Consider the following 20,159-nt stretch of genomic DNA (forward strand, 5'->3'; position numbering starts at 1 on the left):
GATGTATTTACATGGAAAGGCAATAAAGCAACTTGAAACTGGGAGAGGGACAGAGTCCTCTGCTGTGCTGGGAGTCACGACGTGGCTGATAAACTGAGGAGGTGAAAATATTGAGTTTAATCGAGAGAAAATGAGGGGGCAGAAGAAAGAAGTGCAGGCTTTCTTGTTAGTCATTACAAATGATTAAAAAACCCAAACATTTATCTAACAGGTAAGGACAGAGGTGGATACTAAAATGGGTGCATTGTGATTGCGTAACGATTCTCAGTGTTTCGTGTCCTAAGAAAAGTAAACCCTCATGCTTGCATAACAGCTGAATTGTTAACATACTGCACAGGGTTTCCCTTTGTTTTAATCCTGGGGTGCAACGATGGACAATAGCCAACAATAACTGGCACAAATGAGCAATTAAAAAAATGTGACTATCTGTGCGTCCTGTGATGGCAGGAACAACGAAAACAGTTAATGACTATGTTTGAAACAGAGACCGATACACAGTGTGGTGCAGCTTTGTGAGTCACCGTTAAGAAAGTAAGAAGACAAGTTTGGTGATGAAGGAGAAAAGATGAAGGAGAGGGAGGAGGGAAATCCACTAACTAGTACAAATACATACCCAAGATCAAATCTGACTTAAAAAGCTTCAGCTGCTAATATTATTTATTTTTACTATCCAAAACTCTGTGAAATAAACATTTTTTGTAACTTTTTTCCCCATGTACCAAAGAGCTGTCGTCTACTTTTAAAACCACACCACTGAGCCATATGACACATCCCTTCATTACCAGGAACATTGTTTTTAGTCATTCCCACACAGACCCTCCCGCTGCCGTAAATACAGTTATTTGCTGGGGAAACTTGGATGCACCAATTTATCTGTGCAATACTATTAAAATAACCTAATTAAGACACCAAATACTGAACCCACAAGAGCGCGTTTTGTTTCTCCAAAATAGATTTTTCTCCAATTTAACATAAGGTCAGCGATCAGTCGGACGCTATTCAAATCATCTTTTAAAGCCATGGTTGCCAGGGTGCTGGAGCCTAAACCAGGGAAGGGACGGCTCGAATTAAGGACCACTGCCTCGCTGCGGTGCACATTAATGACATCTGCTTATAGTAATCCTTATGATGATTAGATTTTGGAGTTTTATTATATCGGTGCTCCCCTGGATAAGCCTGAGGAAGTGTCTGAGGGGAAGGAGGTCTGGGCTTCTCTGCTTAGGTTGTTGCCCTGTGACCCGGCCCTGGATAAATAAAAGCAAATGGAAGGACTGATGGATTAAATCTGCTGAAAGCAAGAAAATTAAACCAAAAAGTGCCAAATACATCAGGTCCTTGTGGCCATTTCCACAGATTTCCACAGATGAGTCAGTTCCCAAAGCTCCCATTTTAAAATGTCCAACTTTACAGAAGCGATGAACACGTTAATAGGTTGGTCCCTAAAGCTAATTTGCCATTAGGTAGTGGCTGCTTCTGCTGACAGATCATAATCACAGAGGAGGCAGCAGCAGGCAGTCGTCTGCTAGGCTTCACCTCAACTAATTCAAGTTACTGAACCTGACTTCAACTGTGTCGGAGCCTTACTCTGAGGTCAGCTTCACTAAAAGCCTCTCTGAGAAGACCGTCCCACTGTTTTGGTGAGGGAATTCTAATATTTCAACATTTTAACACACACAAATAAAACCCCAGCAGGTTTCTGTCTGTGTGTGCTGTAGCCAGCCTATAGAGACACCAAGCTATCCAAGCTACCACTGATCTCTGATCAACCTTCTCGTACAGCTGTAACCAGCCTAGAACCTTAACTTAAAGTGATGAACATGCAAAGTTTCACCGCTTTGATTGTGTGAAACACCAGAAACACTTTTAACCTAAAAAGCATGACAAAGGATAAATCTTAGTTTTGGCCTTTAAAACATCCCACCGTCCCCACGGTGTCCTTCCCCAGAGCAAACCCATCTTTGTCCACCACACTCGCCGCTCGTCCTCTCTTGGTAATGATTATAATGAACGCCTTGTTATTGTAGCTCCTCCCCACATGCTGACACCTTCCTGTCCTCTGCCCCTGTCACAAGCTTTTCTGATGAAAACAAACATATGATACATATACGTAATACATTTGCATTGTATTCCATATTCTTAGAAGACGGCCGTGTCAGCCACTGTGATATTAAGGTTTTTTTGTAATTTGTATTATGACTGAAACTGTATTGACTATATTTGGCGAGCCTGTTTTTTCTTAGATCACTATTGTTGCTCGTCTTGCTCTGGGGTCCTGTGACACATTCAGGTGGTGCTGCTCAGCTGGAGACCTGTAGATGCTTTGCTTTTACTTTGAGTTCTCCTGTTTTTTCTTATTTATTTATTTATTATTTACTTTAAATGCAGATATTTAATTTTAAACTTGTAACACTGTAATGGTGTGACGTCTTGGGGAAGTTTTCCTTGACAAAGAGACGTTAACCTCAAAGGACTTCCTGGTTAAATAAATGTTAAATAAAGAAATGACACTTCTGTGTAATCAGATATAGAATAACACAACGGTTTAGAGATCTCTCAGTAACAGTGAGATTAAGGTTGCAGACAGCCATGAAAATCACAGCCACGAAGCCCATCACAGTCCTGACTCTTTATTAACAGCAAGTGTTACAACGAGGGTTACTCTGTGCGACCCTGTACTCGCAATATGAACGGTTACCTTCTGTTAGAAGATAAAGAGCTTCTCTGTGTCTTGTTCAATCAGTGATCTGTGCAGCAGTCTGTACTGACGAGGTCACTGAGTGCAGCATAACAGTTATACTGATGTTTAGCGTTACTCAGATTGTGGTTTGTTGTGCTTTGCATGTATATGGTGGCTGTACTGTTTGGAACTTTTAAACTAGAAATACATTTCCTCTTTGGGATCAATATTCTATTCTATTCTATTCTCTCTACTGAACCCTTCTTCGTCCTGACCAGCAGACGGTGTCCTTCTTCTGCCTTCGACCGAATCTTGGGAGGTCTGAGAAAGTTTTGTGTAAAAACATTGTTTTTGGTAACTTTATGACTAATGGGGTTAAACAAAGGGATCAATCTCAGCGTTATCTATATATGAACCCAAATCACATCCTTGTTTCCTCCTTCTGAAATTTCCCCACACATTAATGAAAACCGCTGCGAGCTGCTTTCAGCACCACAGCTTCTGCTTTTCCCGTGTGGAGCAGGTGCACGCTCACCACAAGCCAATAAAAGGCACCTTAAACAAGTTGCTGCAGGCAGATGACATCAAATTATCTTGGAAGGAAAGTGCTTGTATTGCTCTGGTCGTGCAAAGACTGTTGCCCAAAGCAGAAAAACACTTCAATAAGTCTACAAGCCAAACAGAAGTTGGTAACAAACCATGAATAATTCGACTACCAGACACGCTCTCAGGCTTATTTAACCCTAGACAACCTGACGACCCATGTACACACTACTCTGTGTCATGCTGTTAAAGCTCCGCCGGTCACCATTTTCAGATATAATGGAGGCTTGCCAGTGCACTTTACTTCTGTCTTATCATTTTGAAAGAGTTGCAGAGGAAAACTGAAAAAGGCTCTGCAATGATGAAAAGCCGGGACATTTGTTGACATGGCTGGAACTGATTGACAACATTTTATTTTTCCCTTTGGGCATTTATCTTCTGAACTACATGACTTTGGTTTAATAACACAAACAAACACACCGGGAAGTCACATCCTGTTCAAAAACTGTGGAACGATGATCTCACAGCACGTTTCCCTGTAAGGAATCAGTTTTATTTGTTTGCATATTGTAAGTAACTTTTGCACAATCAAGTCTTACTAATAAAACCAACATATTCAAGTGGTTTTCCTTTTTCTTCAATGAATACACACTAACAGCAGAGCCAATCCACAGAGAGCTTCTTCACCTTCAGCCAATTGGCTGCAATTCCCCTACAGGGCGCTCAAAATATAGCTCTCAATAAACAGGAGCAAATGAAGATTAATTATTTACACCTGCTTCATGACAAAATAGACCGCATTGATGGTGTTTTTAAAGTTCACAAACATCGCCCTGTTTATGTTTACTAAATAAAATGAAATATTAATAACGTGTGTTTTTGTCTGACCCATGAAATGGATACTTAACAGTAGTTCTTCCAGGAAAACTGCTGTTATATAGACTGTTGTATTTTAAGCCCATTTCTAACACACTGTGCTGACATCTACCTTCACAGTGCCTCTGCTCCCACTCACATCCAGCCACACTGAGGGTCTAAAATGGCCCCAAAATGACTCAGAAAAATCAGCTCCCACCCATGAAAGAACCACTTCAGAGGAGCGAATGTAAGTTTTGCCATTATCCAGTAAATTTGCAGATAAAACACTTTACACTCAGCTTACATGAACCTATTCAATTTCCCGTGACCTACTCCACTGCAAAAGTGCTTTTAAAGAGCAGGGATTGCTCATCAAGTTTGCTGCTGCTCCTTAGAGTTTCTTTTTTTCTGATTAAAGTACTTGTCAAACAAGATATTCACAGCATCTTCAACTTTACGTGCTGACGGCCAGCGAGATCCCAGGTCTGTATAACAGCTTGGGGGGCAAAGCCAAACAGGAGCACACTGCAGATGCTCAGTAATTGTTCCCCAGGAAAGTTGGTCTATGTGAAAGCGAGCAAACAAAAAAATCCAGCGAATCCTGTTCCCATTGACAGAATGTACAGCTTCACCCGCAAGAAACAGGTGGGAGGTGTGAGGCACCAGCATGTCTGTAGATATTTGTACCAGTCTAACACACACACACACACACACCTGCTCTTCTCAACAATGGCACTAAAACTATCAGCTGATGACATGATTTCAGAGATGAATTACGGCAGAAGAAGACGGGAGGAACCGATCAATACGATGGTATCTGTTTCCAGACGGAAGCAGGGTCGGGTAGAGAAAATAGGAAAGAGAAGATGGAGACGACGACGTCTGGCCCGTGGATTATGTTTCAAAGATGACAGCGAACGGGCCTGAGGGGGTCTGACACCGTGTAGTTCCCAGAGCACTTCCTCTTTTTTGCTTTCTTTGTATCGAATGGAAAGGCTCAAGTGAAGTCGTACAAATCAGAAAAGCACCTCATTGCCATGGCAACAGGTGCTTTTTGGACTGGCTAAACATTCAAGGCAATAAATAAATAAATAAAAGCAATAAAATCCCAGGAAACGGAAGGTGGAGGTAAATAATGCCTAGGTTTTCAGAGTGCTGCGTATCTTAGAGGAAGCACAGCAGCACTGCAGAGGGCAGAAACACAAAAAAAGCTCCAGCAAATGAAAAGAGGGCAAAAGACACGAGTGTCACCGAGCAGATGGTTTATAAAGAGGAAAAAAACAAAATAAGAAAGTTAGTGGTGATTGTGGTTCAGTGTAAAACTACAAAAAAAGAAAGAAAATAAATGAACAGATCAAGTCGATGCAAATAATTAAACACAGCGACTCAATGATTTCAAGAAGATGTGACTCATTAATAAATGAATCTCTTTAAATATATATTATAAATCTGGATATACTAACCATAGCTGGGTATTCAGCAGTGACTGTGGAAACATGATGGGGCGAAAGCATCGTTCATTCAAAGCAAAGGTCACCAGCATGTCACGATCCCGGGTCATGTGACCCAGCGCTTTGAGTTTTAATATATTTTGATGTTAATGGTTCAAGTTCATTAGTTTATCTACGCTCATTTCTATTATGCTTAGGTTGCCGTCATAGTCCATTGTTTCTTTGACCCCTTTTTGTTGTCACCCCTGTGTTTTCGTTTCCTATGTTTATTCTAATCAGCTGTTTCTCCATGTGTTTCCTGCTCACCTCCTGTGTGTGTTTTCACTCATTCCTCGTCGTCTGTTATTCTGCTATGCTCATGCTCGTGGCATGTTTTCCAGGATTTTCATGTACTTTTGTCAAGTCTTCACAGTTCAGGTTTTTCACGTTCACGCTCAGGGTTTTTTTTATGTTTAGCATTAGTTCACCCAGTTTAGGCCAGTTTTTAGTTTTGCCTTGTTTTGTACAGCTGAAACCAGCCTTTAATAAATGGCTCACTTTCAGTTAACATTAAGTTTGTTTCCGCGCTTTGTTTTGTCTGCATTTGGGTCCTTCACACAGTCACTGTCACACAGCAGGAATCAAACCAGGGGGCAGTGAGATGCCCAGTGCTTTGGGCATACATGAACAGGACAGTTAATATTTTTATATTTTTATATTATTATTACTACTACTAGTAGTAATAATAATCAGAAATGAACCAGAAATGCGGGTAAAGTCCAAGACCTCCTCCTCCTCCAAAAAAAAAAAAGAGCCCCTAGACATGGATCAGAATTGGTCTGCAATTATTTACTTGAGAAGATCGAGACCCATTTTTCTTAACCCCCCTTTTCATTTGATATGTACTTGAAGATGTAGACTTAATTTGAAACTTGGAATGGCAAAAAAAACCTATTAAATCTCGGAGGTCCTGTCTCAGCTTAGAAAGAAAAAACTCATCCAAATCCATCCACACAAACCATTTGGAGTCAAAGAAATGAACCAATTACACGCAGCCACTTTGGCTGAAGTACGAATGGTCACTAAAACACCTTTTATTCAGTCCCCAATGAGAAGGATGCTGCAATTATATCAGCTTCAACCAGCTAGTTTTGGAAAACTGAGCACTGTATGTGCTCAGTCTCATAAGTAAAGCAGAGTTTGATATGATGACATATGTGCTTTACATTTGTGGTTGTCATATCAGTTTATTTGTGCCTCCTGTTCAGTAGCTTTAATGCCTTGTTAAATCTTTTTAAAGAAATTTAAAATTTAAACTTATTTAAGCACTTTGATGAATTTAGATGAGTTAAATTAAGAACCTTCGTATTTATGTATGAAGCGAACATTTTAATAGAAAAACATTCATTGGTGCGAGTTGCAGAGACTCGACTGAATATTCCATGCACAAATTCAAACTTTAATATTTCGCCGCTGTGCATTAATTACTGTCAAGTCCTTCAAATATTACTGACACCCTCTGTCATCAAACAGGGAAAGAAAACAGCCTAATGAAACATTCTTTATTTGATACCCACACAGAAAACGAGTCAATTTAGTGAAATTAAATGAGATAAGTAAACTTATCCAGGCTGGCAGCTCAGAAATACACCTGCAACGCCGTGGCCCACAGTGAGAGCAGGTCTGTCTGCTTCCCCGGACCCTTTAAAGTAGGAGCACTCAGCCTGAGGATGCTCGTATATCGTTAGCGCCCGAGCGTGACCAGTAGGAGATTCGCTATTGGCAACCATCCCAGGAGTCATTAAGCTCGGCCTCTAACTGTCATTGTCCCCCTGCCTGTGGCTCCTCTGGGGTCCACGAGCCAAATCTGTGCCACCTCGAAGTTCAGAGCCATTCCAAAGGTCCAACAGCGATATGACATTACCTTTTAATGGGGCAGATTATTAGCAGAATAGAGATAAACCTGCTGGGTTTGTACGGCCGCTCTCATGGATACCTACGTGAAATAGACTGCAAGGCTTCAGGCGTTACCTGGGTCACCTTCTGTGAGAAGACTTTGCTCACTTTAGGTCAAACTGTAGCTTTAAAGCTACATCATCAAATACCATCTTAAAAGATTAAACTGCAGTCAAGATTCTCTAAAATTCGGTTCTTTTGCTGGTTTTGTATCTTCTTTGCTCTTTTTGGTGAATATGGTTTTCTTTTTACTCCTAAAATGTTATTTTCCAGTCGAGCTCACTGAGCTCCTGCACAAGAGTTTGCAGAGAGAGAGTTAGTTTCAAAGGCGATGCCAACACAGCAACTACAGCCGGTGTTGATCTAAATAATCCTGATCATGATATGGATGTAGAAAAAGAAGCACACTGTGGACGTGATGTGGTGGGAATTACTGGAATAACCGCACTGGCTCTTTTGTTGGTGGCTATGCAATTACTTTAACTAATTTTCCAAGGCATGTTTAACCAAAGTGTTTGCTTCGATTCAAGGAAATCGACACTTAAAATAATAATAATAATAATTATTATTATTATTACCAAGAAACTGGAGTTAAAGTGATGGCATTGAGCAAGGATGAAAGGGCACAGATTTTATGGTTATGTAATACATTTGGCACATGCATTAGTAAATAAATGGTTTCAAATATTCTGCTGAAGTCTTGTTGTGCAGAAAACTTGCTTTGAAGAGCAATAACAGAACCAGCCGCCATTTCTGAATTTGTTTGAGTGACAACAGCGATCGGTCCACTGCTCCTGAGGGAGAAGCTACAGTACAGGACGTTTCAAACATGTCCCACCACCTCATGGATTACTCACTAGTTGACAAACAGGCCACAGTACTTGAGACTGAGCAGTGGTCCGACTGACTTGGTGATGTGCAGTACCGGAGCCCCTCGGGGGACTGCGCTATGCTATGCGGACAGACACCAGAGAGATGGATGTTGACCTCAGAAGGAAGAGGATGTCTTGTGTCTACCCTGTGACAGGATGCTGATGTGATGGAGTACACAAACAACCTGGGCATCGACATTGACAGGCTGAACTGAAAGACCAACACAGAGGTGTTGTATGTCTGTGCAGTGCAGCAAGATGTTGGAGGTTTTTTAACAGACCACAGCTCTGTTGCATCTAGAGCTGTGGTCTGCTGGGGGAGCATCATCAGCTGGTGACACCAACAGACTGAATAAAGTAACTGGGAACACTGGCTCTGTGACTGGCACACGTCTGAAGCTTCATGGATAATCCTCACTGCCTTCTGCAACACTTACTGGACAGTCAGCAGAGCACCTTGTCTAACAGACTGATTCAGCTCCACTACCACAAGGACAGACACAGAAATAATAGAGCTCCATTATTATGTAACTTTTTGAAAAGAAAAAGCTAACAAAGAGAAAACGAGCCAACCACTGCTACCCAATATTTGACACTTAGAATTACAAACGTCTCATCTCAGCCTTCAGCTTCATTCACTCTAAGCCTTTATTCTGAGTCATAGTGTGTGTGTTTAATCAGCTTGCCTCTCATTGAAGCTCTTGACAGTTAATACATCATGTTAATAAACTATCTCTTTAGTCTTTTTTAGTTTAGCATGAGAATTACTGCAGTTTTACCACGTCCCAAAATGTTCTCACTGGATGATAAACTTTACATTTATATTTTATCGTGATGGGTGTTCACTTACCCCGAAGTTGGAGGCTGCAAATCTGGCTGGAGCAGAGACATTGGTGGAGGCGGTGGGGTGGGCGTAGAAGGCATTGATGTTGGCCAGCAGGGTGCTCATCACTGCCGGCACCCCTGACAGCATGTACTTAGAGGACAGGCAAGAGAATTGGCTGAGCAGGAGAAGAAATGTGGGGAAACGGGCAGGGGAGAAAGAGAAAGGAAGATTGAGGATATAAATGCAGTTAGCAGGTTAAAAAAAAGGCAGAAGTGGTTATGGAGAGGCGGGAAGGAAGGTGGGTAAGCAATTAGGACAAGACAGGTGAGGACAGAGGGTAAGAAGGTCGAGAATGAGACATAAAGAGGCCAGAGGGGGAATCAGTGGAAGCAGGAGGAGGATATAAATTACGGAGAAAAGGGAGAGAGTAATTGAAGTGGACGCAGGAAGGCAGGAAGGAAATAGCGAAACATAATGAGAAGGTGAAAAACAAAAGACACAAAGAGAGACGGACGGGAAATGATCAAAAAATTAAGTCAATGAAGATGAAGAAAGAAGGAAACTTCCTGTGTGGACCCGAAATTAATATTGCCAATGATGATTTAACATTTGGGGGGGGAGTTAAACAGTATTTCCCTCTGAAGACCCCAAAAAAAAGCTAAAGGAAACTGGATATGGATGGACCAAATGGATTTGAGTTGGGTGCAAACATACCCTGGGTGTAGAATAAAATCTGAGATGTGCAAGCATTTTTCTGTCCCCATAGCTACATTTGAATCAGTTTTGGGCCACTTGGTTTTGGCTGTGGTCTAAATATCTTAGCAACAATGTAGCAAACACAGAATGACACAAAACAGGAAAGCTGATGCTGAAGGCAGCCAGTTTTAACGGAGGCTGGAGAATGGGAACTCCTTTATTCACTCTAAAGACCGGCCCCTGTATCCACGCGTCACAAGATGATCTCATATTCTTTGTGTTGTCATTTTGAATCCACACGCCAGCAAAAGATGTGGAGTCATACGAGGGGGTGGAGAGGTTTCAGAAAGCCACTGAACTGAAAAGATGCATGCAGCTACAGCAAAGAACTGTCTTTGAGCCAAATCTCAAAGTGATGAAACCAGGTTTCACTGTCGCAGAGGAAATGGTTCATTCAGTGGAAGATGCTGCAAAAAGAATATGAGTATTTGCGAGTGGTAGCTTTTTCTGAGAAGCTGAGGCTGTAAAGAGCAGAGAAACTACATGATAAAAACAAACTTTCTCACGCAGAAAGCAGACACTACACTGAGTTGTCATATTGAGGGGAAAAATATTATATTACATTTAATTAAACAGCCAGTTGTATGGCAACTGTGTGGCAACCTTCACGTAAAACGTAATCAGAATGCATTTTTTCAGTTGACTAACATGATGACTTTTTTATGTGTTAAGTGGAGCATAATGTATGTGAACAAGCTTTTAGGGAAACTGACATTTAATTTCTTTTTACTGAAATAAAACATCTCAGAAGCTGCAAGTGTCTGGCCCCTGATGTCATTGATGTTTCCCAGTGTGGAAGTTTGAAGCGGAGCCCTTAGAAGCTCACTTTTGCAGGATGCCAAATTGCTTCTAAACTTATCCACAAAATTATAAATTGTTTGGTACAAACACATACACACATACCATTTAGAGTGTGTGAAATGTTAGACAGGGTCCTAAAAACAGGTGAATAAATTAATTTCCTCATCGGTGAAGGAGCTGTTCGGTTCACCGAGTTCTTAGTGAGACTTCTATAATGGCCACAGTGTTCTTGTATATTCCAATCACCACTTTCATTTGGCTGTGTCATTGAACGGCTCATATCCACATTTCCGCTGGGACAGAGTCTGGCCCACTTCTGCTTACAGCTTCACTTCACTCAATACTTCCCCACATGATTGCGTTATGTGATTGCGCTCCTTTTCCCAGCACACAAAACCAACACACGTCCCTTTAAGCCCAAATTCTGACATTATTAATGCAATTAAACCAGGATGTGTGTATGAATGCTTGCTGAGTGCTTCTGTGCCCCTGCCTGCAATGATCCAACCAAACAGCAGGGAAATCTCTGAGGTGAGGGGTCATCTTTTCTCATTAGGTGAGATAAACTAATTTGCATGTTGTTTATAGTTCATGACATTAATGCCTCCCATCACATTAACATGCAGGAGACACACAGGTCCACAAATAATACCGACGAGCCCCTCCTGATACATCTACCTCACATCACAGCCTGTTGGATGGACTGTAGTCAAGTGTTCGGTAAGTTTGCAAACAGAGCTTACGTCATGGCCTGGAAGATGGACTCAACGCCGTAACGCATCGCAAACTCATCCACAATTTCCTGTTGCACTTCATCAAAGTAAACCTTCCACGCGTCGTCTCCCTGAGCGGCCGGGATCTTCACCGCGCCGCCTCCCTCGACATCCGTCGTAAAGTGAAACGTATTCTAGAGAGAGGATTTAAAATTTAAAAATTTTACTGTAATTATTAACCACATGAAACAACTTTGTTTATTTTAGGAATCTGTTTTGTGTTAGCAAACAGACTCAGACGTGTGTCTACTGATCCTCAAAAAGTATTTATGAATATTTCCATTTCAAACAGAAATCCCAAAGACGTGTGAAAAACGTTCCAAGACTTTTCGGATAACCAAAAACAATCAAAAGTCATTCCTTCAGTGCCCTCCTCTCACCTGAAATCTGAAGGTGATCAGTCTTTCTCGGTTGCTGCCCCCAAGCCGTTTTGTTTTTATTGTTGTTTCTGTAGTTATGTTTCAGTAAGAATGGAGTAAAAATGGCACGGCAACATTTATGTGACCAGGAAACATCAGTGGTTTATCAGTGATTGCACAGATATTTTTCTATTTCAGCAACCAGTTGCAAAAAGCTGCAGTGACCAACTGATTGGCCAGAGGTTGAGTGTGCAGGGTTACTGGTGGGAGGCAACCTGCTTCCAAACAATCCAATCTGCCATCTGGTCAATAAATGCAGACAGATCACACAGACTGACTGCGATGAGTCTCTTTACAATAGGAGACGTGACTCAGCTGGTTATATTCTGGTTGTATTCATATAAAAACAAGGTCACCGAGCGCCCGTGCCGTTGTGCAGTTACACTGCGTCTCTATTTGTGGAGAAACTTCAGTTTCAAACCTGTGAAGTTCTGGCTGGACTCTAAATGTAAATGGCTAATTTGAATTTCTGTTTAATTCAATCTGATTTAATGTCTCTGTGTACACAGCACTGATTTATCACAGCTGACTGCAGTATTGTCACACACAGACTGCATGTAATTGTCAACCTGACCCCGTTCAATTGTAAACAGACTTATCGCACGCGACCATAATCGTTGTGCTCGTGCCGTGGTCTCTCTTTTATGTGGTAAATTGTGGAAGCTGTTTTAACCATTTCTTTGTTGATAGCTTCATCTGAATAGAAACTATAGCATAGCAAACTGTTTAACAAATACAGTCAGTGTCCCCACGACATGTTTGATGTCCTTTACCTCATGAAGGCACATGTACTGCACGTGGTAGGGCGCCACCTTCTCCTCTCCCTCAATCTCCACGCTGATCTGAAGACGGATGGCACCAGACACCGCCGACTTGTCTGTCCTCTTTTCTGTAAGTAGAGAAAAACACAGACACAATTACTCTGAAGTGAAACATCACTCAGAGTTGAATTTGAGACGCTCTTTAGGTCTTAGATGACAAACAAACACTCTGAGACATTTATTCCCATAATCCTCTGAGTTCTGAGTGACTACATACCCAGGGTATACCACACGTCCATCTCTCCACTGAGCGTTCGGACCTCAATGATGCTCTGTCCCAGGAAGTCGTCCGACTCCCTCTTCAGACGCTGCTTCACTCGCGACTTGATGTCATCGTCCTCGTCCCAAACTCGCAGCTTGATCCGATCTGATGAGTTGTGGCACTCGCTGTGCAGACAGGGAACAGGTGGGTGGGCTGTTGTTTTGACACATGTGGCAGCATGCAGCTGAGGTGAGGCATATGCAAGCCCAGAGCAAATAAACATATGTTTGAAATGATTTAAGAACCACATGCTTTATCACTCTGCAGCCAGCAGCTCCTGACTCATTAATTTGAAGGAAAAAAAAAGGTTTCGTCTTGGCTATATTTATAAATAAAAAAAAATAGATATCCTAACCCAAAGCTGAAATATAGCTTGAAGAAGTGCATGTGACGCAACTTTACATCGTGCATATTTTAAATCTCCAAATCTTTCTTCTTATGTGCTTTATCTGTACTGAGAAGAGTTTTAAACTTCTTAACTGCTCTAAAATTCATATAAATATACAAAGTGACTGGGCTACCAATGTTGCACCAGACAATAAAAGCTAATAAGACGCATTAGTGCTAACTGACCCACACTGGTCTGCAGCTGTTCAAATATTCCTTATTTATTAATCAGATTATATAATAAAGTCAATGAAAACCAAAGGAGGGCATACAAACTTCTATCAAACAGAACATCCACAACATTCAACCCACTGACAGGTGACGTGCTTAACATGACTGCTGCCTTTAAAGTTGGATTTTCCTGGGAAACTTTGGTCTAGACATTGACGTGGGTGTTACTTTGAAACGTACCGCCCACCATTGCTGCGGCACAATCACACACCTCACATGTCAGGCCTCCCTCATGGAAACAATGTTAGACCACAACATAAAAACTTGATGAAAACCCAGGCATTAATCTGCCTAGATATATGATCCCAAGGCCACAACCCATTGGACCCAAAGGAACCACAGATACTGATACTACTGCTGTATATGCATTTAGCTATTTCTAAGTCCTGCACACCTTTACATCTGTTCCACTGGGCTCCGTGTACTTAAAAAAGATGCTGTGATCAGGAACAACACAGCAAAGATGATCACGAGGAATACTCTGTGCAAACCCACACAGTGTTGAAAAGACCTCTAACGAACCAAGTGAAATCATCTGTGTGGGTTTCCTATGGATGTGCGGGACCTTCAGGAAAACGATTACAAATCATCTTCTTGCACAGCAGGGTCACCGTGACAGAGGCACATAGCTTTCAGCTCCAACTACGTTTTAAACCTGGAGGAAAACAGCAACTTGCACTTACAAGCTGAACTTTTCCTCCCAGACTGGGTTCAGGTTGCCGTAGATTGTCTTTGTTCTCTTCTTGGTTTTACCCACTTGGATGGTCACATAAGGATCACTGGAACCTGTCCTGTCCTTGGCCTGGAGACCCTGCGCACTGACGACTGACACACACACACACACACAGAAAATGACTATGAAAATTGCATAAGAACAACAAACACCTACTCCCTACCATCATCTTTCTGTTTCTCATTCACATACACATCGAAACACACAATATCACCCACACAGTTATGCAAAGCCTCGTAACACAATACTCGTGACTCACAGGCAGATGTTGGGTAACATTTTTTTTACTAAATATCTTAAATAACCGCGAGGTTTTGTGCAACAAGTGGTGAAAGTAGGCTTTAAAAAACCCTGAGGCTATGATGTGGTCCCACTGTTGCACCAGAGCGTAGTGAAGCCTGTAGTGTCAGCAGCACATGGCATGCAATCTTTTTTATCTACTTTTTGCACATTGCATTCTGTATGCTGTACCTTACTCTCCTAAAACAACCAAGCAATAAATGAAAAGCCGTTTCTGTGACACCTGGCTCTGTTTGGCTTCTCTCCAGTCAGCTGGCACAAAACTTTTTTGATAGACGGATGATCTGAATTGTGTCTGGAGACATTTATCAACAACGGAAGGTCAACAGGTACCAAGGAGGGACAACTTCATTTCTGCCATCTCACACTGTCACTTTAATCCAGGTGAGAAGGCAAGTGGGATTTCTGCAGCACATACTAATGAGGGGAACTATTCATAGCTGCAGACTTTAACTAGAGCTGAAGCCTGAGGACAAATGAACTAAGCAACATGCACGCACATTTTCTAGGACCGGGAGGAAGGTTATTGACAGAAATTCGACATGCAGAGTGAGCTCAGGGTGAGTCTCATCATTCAGAATGTAGCAAATGATGCCGATTGCACAACCTGTGTGTGTCCGAGGCCATAAATAGCTGTTGCTTAACAGCAAACACTGACTGTAGTTAAAGAGTGTGACATGTTTTCCGTGTCTAATATTTAAAAAAAGCCAGTTCATGTATGAAATGTAAACAGGCGATCACATCCGTTTTTAATTTTAAAAATAGAAAAAAGAATAACACATTTATGCCATTTATGAATATCTACACTCAACCATTTTATTAGGTACACCTGTTAGAGTGCTTGCTAATGCAAATGTTCAAATAGAGCAATCACATGGCAGCAATTCCACTCATGCAGGCATGCAGACATAGTCAAGATGAGCTGCTGAAGTTCAAACTGAGCATCAGAATGAGTAAAGAAAGGTGATTTAAGGGACTTGGATGGTTGTTAGTTGTGGACAGGCTGGTCTGAGTATTTCACAAACTGCTGATCTGCTGGGATTTTCCTGCACAGCCATGTCTACAGTTTACAGAGAATGGCCTGAAATACTAAAATCATCCCGCGAGCAGCAGTTCAGCAGAAGAAAATGCATTGTTGATGCCAGATTCACCAAAAAAGCTGGGATGCTGAGTAAATTATAATTCAAAACAGAATGCAATCTTTGACAGTTGCATACCTATATTTTATTCATAATAGAACATAAAAAACAAATTAAATATTTGAGCTTAGAAAATATACCATATTCGAGGGCAGCAACACATCTCCAAAAAGTTGGGATGGAGCAACAAATGTCTGGAAAAGTAAATGGTGCTAAAAACGACAATCAGGTTAATTGGCGACAGGTCACTGACCTGTCTGTGTATAAAAAGAGAGGCAGAGTTTTTCAGAAGTAAAGATGGGCAGACGTTCACCACACTGCAAAGAATGATGTCTAAAAATTGTGGAACAAATTCAGAATGATGTAAATCCCATTATTAGTGCCTAATATCACTGAAAGAGTCTGAGAAACTTGAAAAACCTCTGTGCATAACGGGCAAAGCCTTTTAACTGCATTCACATGCATCGCTCCGTGGGCTCGGGAGGTTTTAGCTCAACATATGCTCCCAGCCAGATGACTTTCTCCTGCTTCTCTCCAGGGAAGGTTTTGTGTATTTCAGCAAGACAACAACAGCACGGCTTCACAGTAGAAGAGTCTGCGTGCTGAACGTTTGCATCATCGCGAAACTAAAACTACAGCAAAGAAGACCCAGGACTGTGAAGCAGCAGGAATCTCCCATCAGACAAGAACGGGACAACATTGTTCTCCTGTTAGTCCAGCAGGTGGTCTCCTCAGTTCCCAGATGTTTGCACACAGTGGGAAACATGATGTCATCAAATTCAAAATTACCCAATTTCTTTAAATGGTCCGTTTTCTCACTTTAAACATTTGTTTCCTGTTTTTTCCCCAAATAAAATGTCGATTAACGAGATGTGTGTTCGAATGTACGATTAATATGCTGTTATGAGCCATAACGTTCCAGTCATATATTTGCCGTCTGTTCATTTAGTGGCCACGTCTCTGTGCTAAAGAGCATTTTGAATATAAATTGGTTATTCCCTACTGGAATCGAGTGACTCTTCAAAGAGCTCTCTGTGAAGCATCTCCTGTCAGTCCAGAGGGGTTCGAGTTAAAAGCGCTTCGAGTTGTATTTCAGATGGATGACATGACTGACGTTTTAGACAGCTTGATCAATTTATAGACACATGCAGCCTTTTCTTTATCGTGTTTAAAAAGTTCACTTGTTTAAAGGGGTTTATCCCATTTACAACTACAGAGAAAAGCTTTTCTTGTGCTTACAAGCAGCCACACTGATAGGAGGACTGTGCAAAGAGATTATGCGTCCAAAGCTTCTGAACATGTACTTTTTAAAAAACTCTATTACTGTCATGGTCCTGGGGCGGTGACCCAGCGCTTTGAGTCTATTATTATTATTATTTTCTAGTTTATTCTGATTTTGTATTAGTTCTTTGGGTTTGGTTGTCGTGTTTATTATCCCTACCTGTGTCTCCCTCTGTGCTCTGTTCGGGTTCCCCAGTTTTGTGTTGTAAAACAGTCTGTGTGTTTCCTGTTTTACTTTGTAGGTCAGTCTCGTTATGCCCATCACTTCCAGCTGTGTCCCCTCCTGTGTGCCGTTTCCTGGTTACCTGGTGTGTTTATTTATAGTTATAAATATTTATAGTATGTGTCGCGTCGTCTGTGTCTCTCTGTGAAGCTTCTGCATCATTTTGGTATGTCTCCGTGTCTCTCTGTTCCTCGCCTCGTGTCCTCTGTTTGTGTTAGTTTTCCCAGTTTAGGTTTATATTCAGTTCTGCCCTCACCTGGTTTTTCACTGTAAATAAATCTCCACCTGCATCTCCACTGCCGTCTGCATCTTGGCTCCTCGTTCATTCCACCACACGACTGCTGCCCCAGCCGTGACAATGACTGCATATCAAGAATTGGTTGAGTGTGTTTGTCAGACCTCGTTCAGCAGGAAAGTGAATGACAGCCATTAGGTTATGAATGATTTTCAGCAAAGCAGCAGCTCCACGCCCGTCCCTGTATCTCATCTTTAAACGAGCTCATCTCTGCTGATTGGGGAGACAAGGTGTGATGGCTGCTATGGAAACACTGCTGCCAATATATGGTGTGATATGTCTGGTTGCTTTGGTAACAGTGGCAGCCCTGATGATGTGCGGCGAAGAGAGGTGGGGATGTGAATCCGTTCAAATTAGTAACTCCTTCCTATAAACAGTCAAAGTTTCAGCACAGCTCAGTAGACGGTGTGAGGAAAGAAGATGCTTTATGAATATGGGTGGATATTTTTTTTAGCAACTGTCGCGCTCCGGCTCAGCGACACTCTGCTTCACTTCTACACAGCTGCAGGTTTACACAGGTGTCGGCGACAACTGTGCCAGCTTTCCTAACATTCATCGGGTTTGAATATGCATGAAAAAAACTGCTTTGCTTTTCCAACTTTCTAACACCCACAGTCACTCTTTGGGAAAGTGTCGGAAATTGTGCACTGAGGCCTGGTTGACTGATATTCAGGCCTCCTTAAAGGCACTGTGTGTTTTTTGCATTTACCAGAAGAATTTATTTACTAACGGACATTAATGACACCTTGGGGACTCAGCCAATCCCAGGTGATCCCAGCCCATATCAGCTGACACCTTAGCTGAAACTCATTAGCCTGACTAAAGCTGCCTCTGCAAGACACTTTGCAACCCACCATCCAAACCAGTTTCATATTTGTCACTGATGCCTGTGGAGGTCTTGCTGGTGCTGTAACTACTGTATACTTTCCACATATAAGCAGAGATTATTTTGACTAATGTGGGGCCTAACTAAAATACACTAAACTAAATGTGGCTGAAGTCAGTGTTAATTATAAAAGGGAACCTTTACACTTTACTAGAGTGAAAAGAATCTGGGAATTACTTTTCCTGGATGTCTGCAAGAAATTTGCTCCTAACAGGAGTCTGAAAATGTTGGGGAGAGTTTGTGCAAATGTGTTTTTATCTTTCAATAACTGAAAGTGAGACAAAAGCAGAGGCAGATTAAGGATGCCTTGTAGTGAAATGCGGCATTTGGACTCCAGTTTAAAACTACCGTAAACATTTCAATGGTCTCTGTAGAGAAAACAGGCAACTGTTTAGGTCTTTAACTTCAAATAAGAAGTAACAAGTAAATACCATTGATGGTGATCTTGGCTGACCACTTGGAAGTGCCATCCAGCACACTCTGCTTAATGTTCTTCATGTTCTGGTTGTGGACCATCTTGGAGACGTTGAACACTTTACGGATCTCCTCAAAGATCTCTGGCTTGTTCCTCTCGCGGATTTTCATCCGGTCTTTCATGGCCATGATGATGTGCTGCGTCCGGTCCTCTGCCCCGGTCTTGGAGCTCTTCTCGGCCGCTCCTGAAGGCGATGCAGCGAGTTCACAGGAAGCAATAATAAATATGACAATTCAGCTGTCAGGTAGTTTAATAACTTTACTTACTTTGCAGGCAGTCAGCGTTTAGCAGCTCTTGGCATTTCTCATGCACTTTGACCCCACACTCTGCACAGCGCATTCCCTGCCGGGCGATGCCCCACAGCAGACCCTCGCACTCGTAGCAGTAAGTGGGTGTGGTGGCGGTCCACACTTCAAAATTGTGCGGCGTGGTGCAGGAGATGGGGTAGATGAGAGCCTGCAGGGTCTTCTTGTATACGTGGTTTTTCTGTTGGAGGAAAAAAGAGAGAGAGAGGAAGCGATAAAGAGAACGTGCGTCTGAAAAGAAGCATAAAAGCGAGGAGTAGGACTGGTTTTTTAAAACATTTTCCAAAGAAAGTAAACGGAGGGAGCAGACAACAGCTTAGAGACTGATATGGAGCAAAAAGGCGAGGATGCAAAACAAGGCAAGACAGAGGACGACGAGGTCAGTGACAGAAATGCACAAAAGACTATTGGCACTTAGTAATACATAATTATATAAAAGTATATATTAGCTAGTTGTGTTCACTGTAGTCTGATTTAAGTAAGGTCTGCAGAAGTAATTCAGGAAAGCTGTCAAAATTAACCACAGCGTAATTTTAAGGAAGTATCATTTAAAATTACAGCGAGCTTTGATTATGTACAGCAATTAATTTGATTGAAATTCTACGACTTTTCTCTGACGGACTAAATTCTGATGTTGTAGGAGGAGTGTGGGAGGAGGTGAACAATCTACACAAGGCCAGAGGACACCTTGACAAGAAGCCCAGTTTGATTTGGTGAATTTTGTATCGAGGGCAAGTGAGTCATTATTATTGTTAATGCTCTCTTTATTCTTTTCTTTATAATTATCATGGTAGAGATGCTGGTGTGGTGGAGTTACTAATAGAAATGACTGTTTTGTATCAATACTTTCACTTTTGTTGATCTGACCTTTTGATTTCACTTTGTGCTTTTCTGTGATTTTATCACCTCT

The 20,159-nt window shown here is 41.8% G+C and overlaps 1 protein-coding gene across 2 annotated transcripts in view; it reads right to left on the bottom strand.

The window, feature by feature from the left end:
* LOC120716096 (protein unc-13 homolog B-like) overlaps nt 1-20,159 on the bottom strand; it is a 158,082-nt gene that overhangs the window by 17,314 nt on the left and 120,609 nt on the right. Inside the window, exons 17-23 of one of the 2 annotated variants that reach the window (XM_040003447.1) lie at nt 19,211-19,430; nt 18,901-19,128; nt 14,296-14,437; nt 12,950-13,119; nt 12,685-12,800; nt 11,463-11,626; nt 9,187-9,337 (exon numbers count right to left, since the gene is read on the bottom strand). In XM_040003447.1, the coding sequence (XP_039859381.1) occupies nt 9,187-9,337; nt 11,463-11,626; nt 12,685-12,800; nt 12,950-13,119; nt 14,296-14,437; nt 18,901-19,128; nt 19,211-19,430 (1,191 nt within the window). The other variant, XM_040003446.1, reaches the window with a different exon arrangement.

The sequence above is a fragment of the Simochromis diagramma genome, unplaced genomic scaffold (assembly GCF_900408965.1).
Source record: "Simochromis diagramma unplaced genomic scaffold, fSimDia1.1 OVJJ01000583.1, whole genome shotgun sequence".
Taxonomy (NCBI): Eukaryota; Metazoa; Chordata; class Actinopteri; order Cichliformes; family Cichlidae; genus Simochromis; species Simochromis diagramma.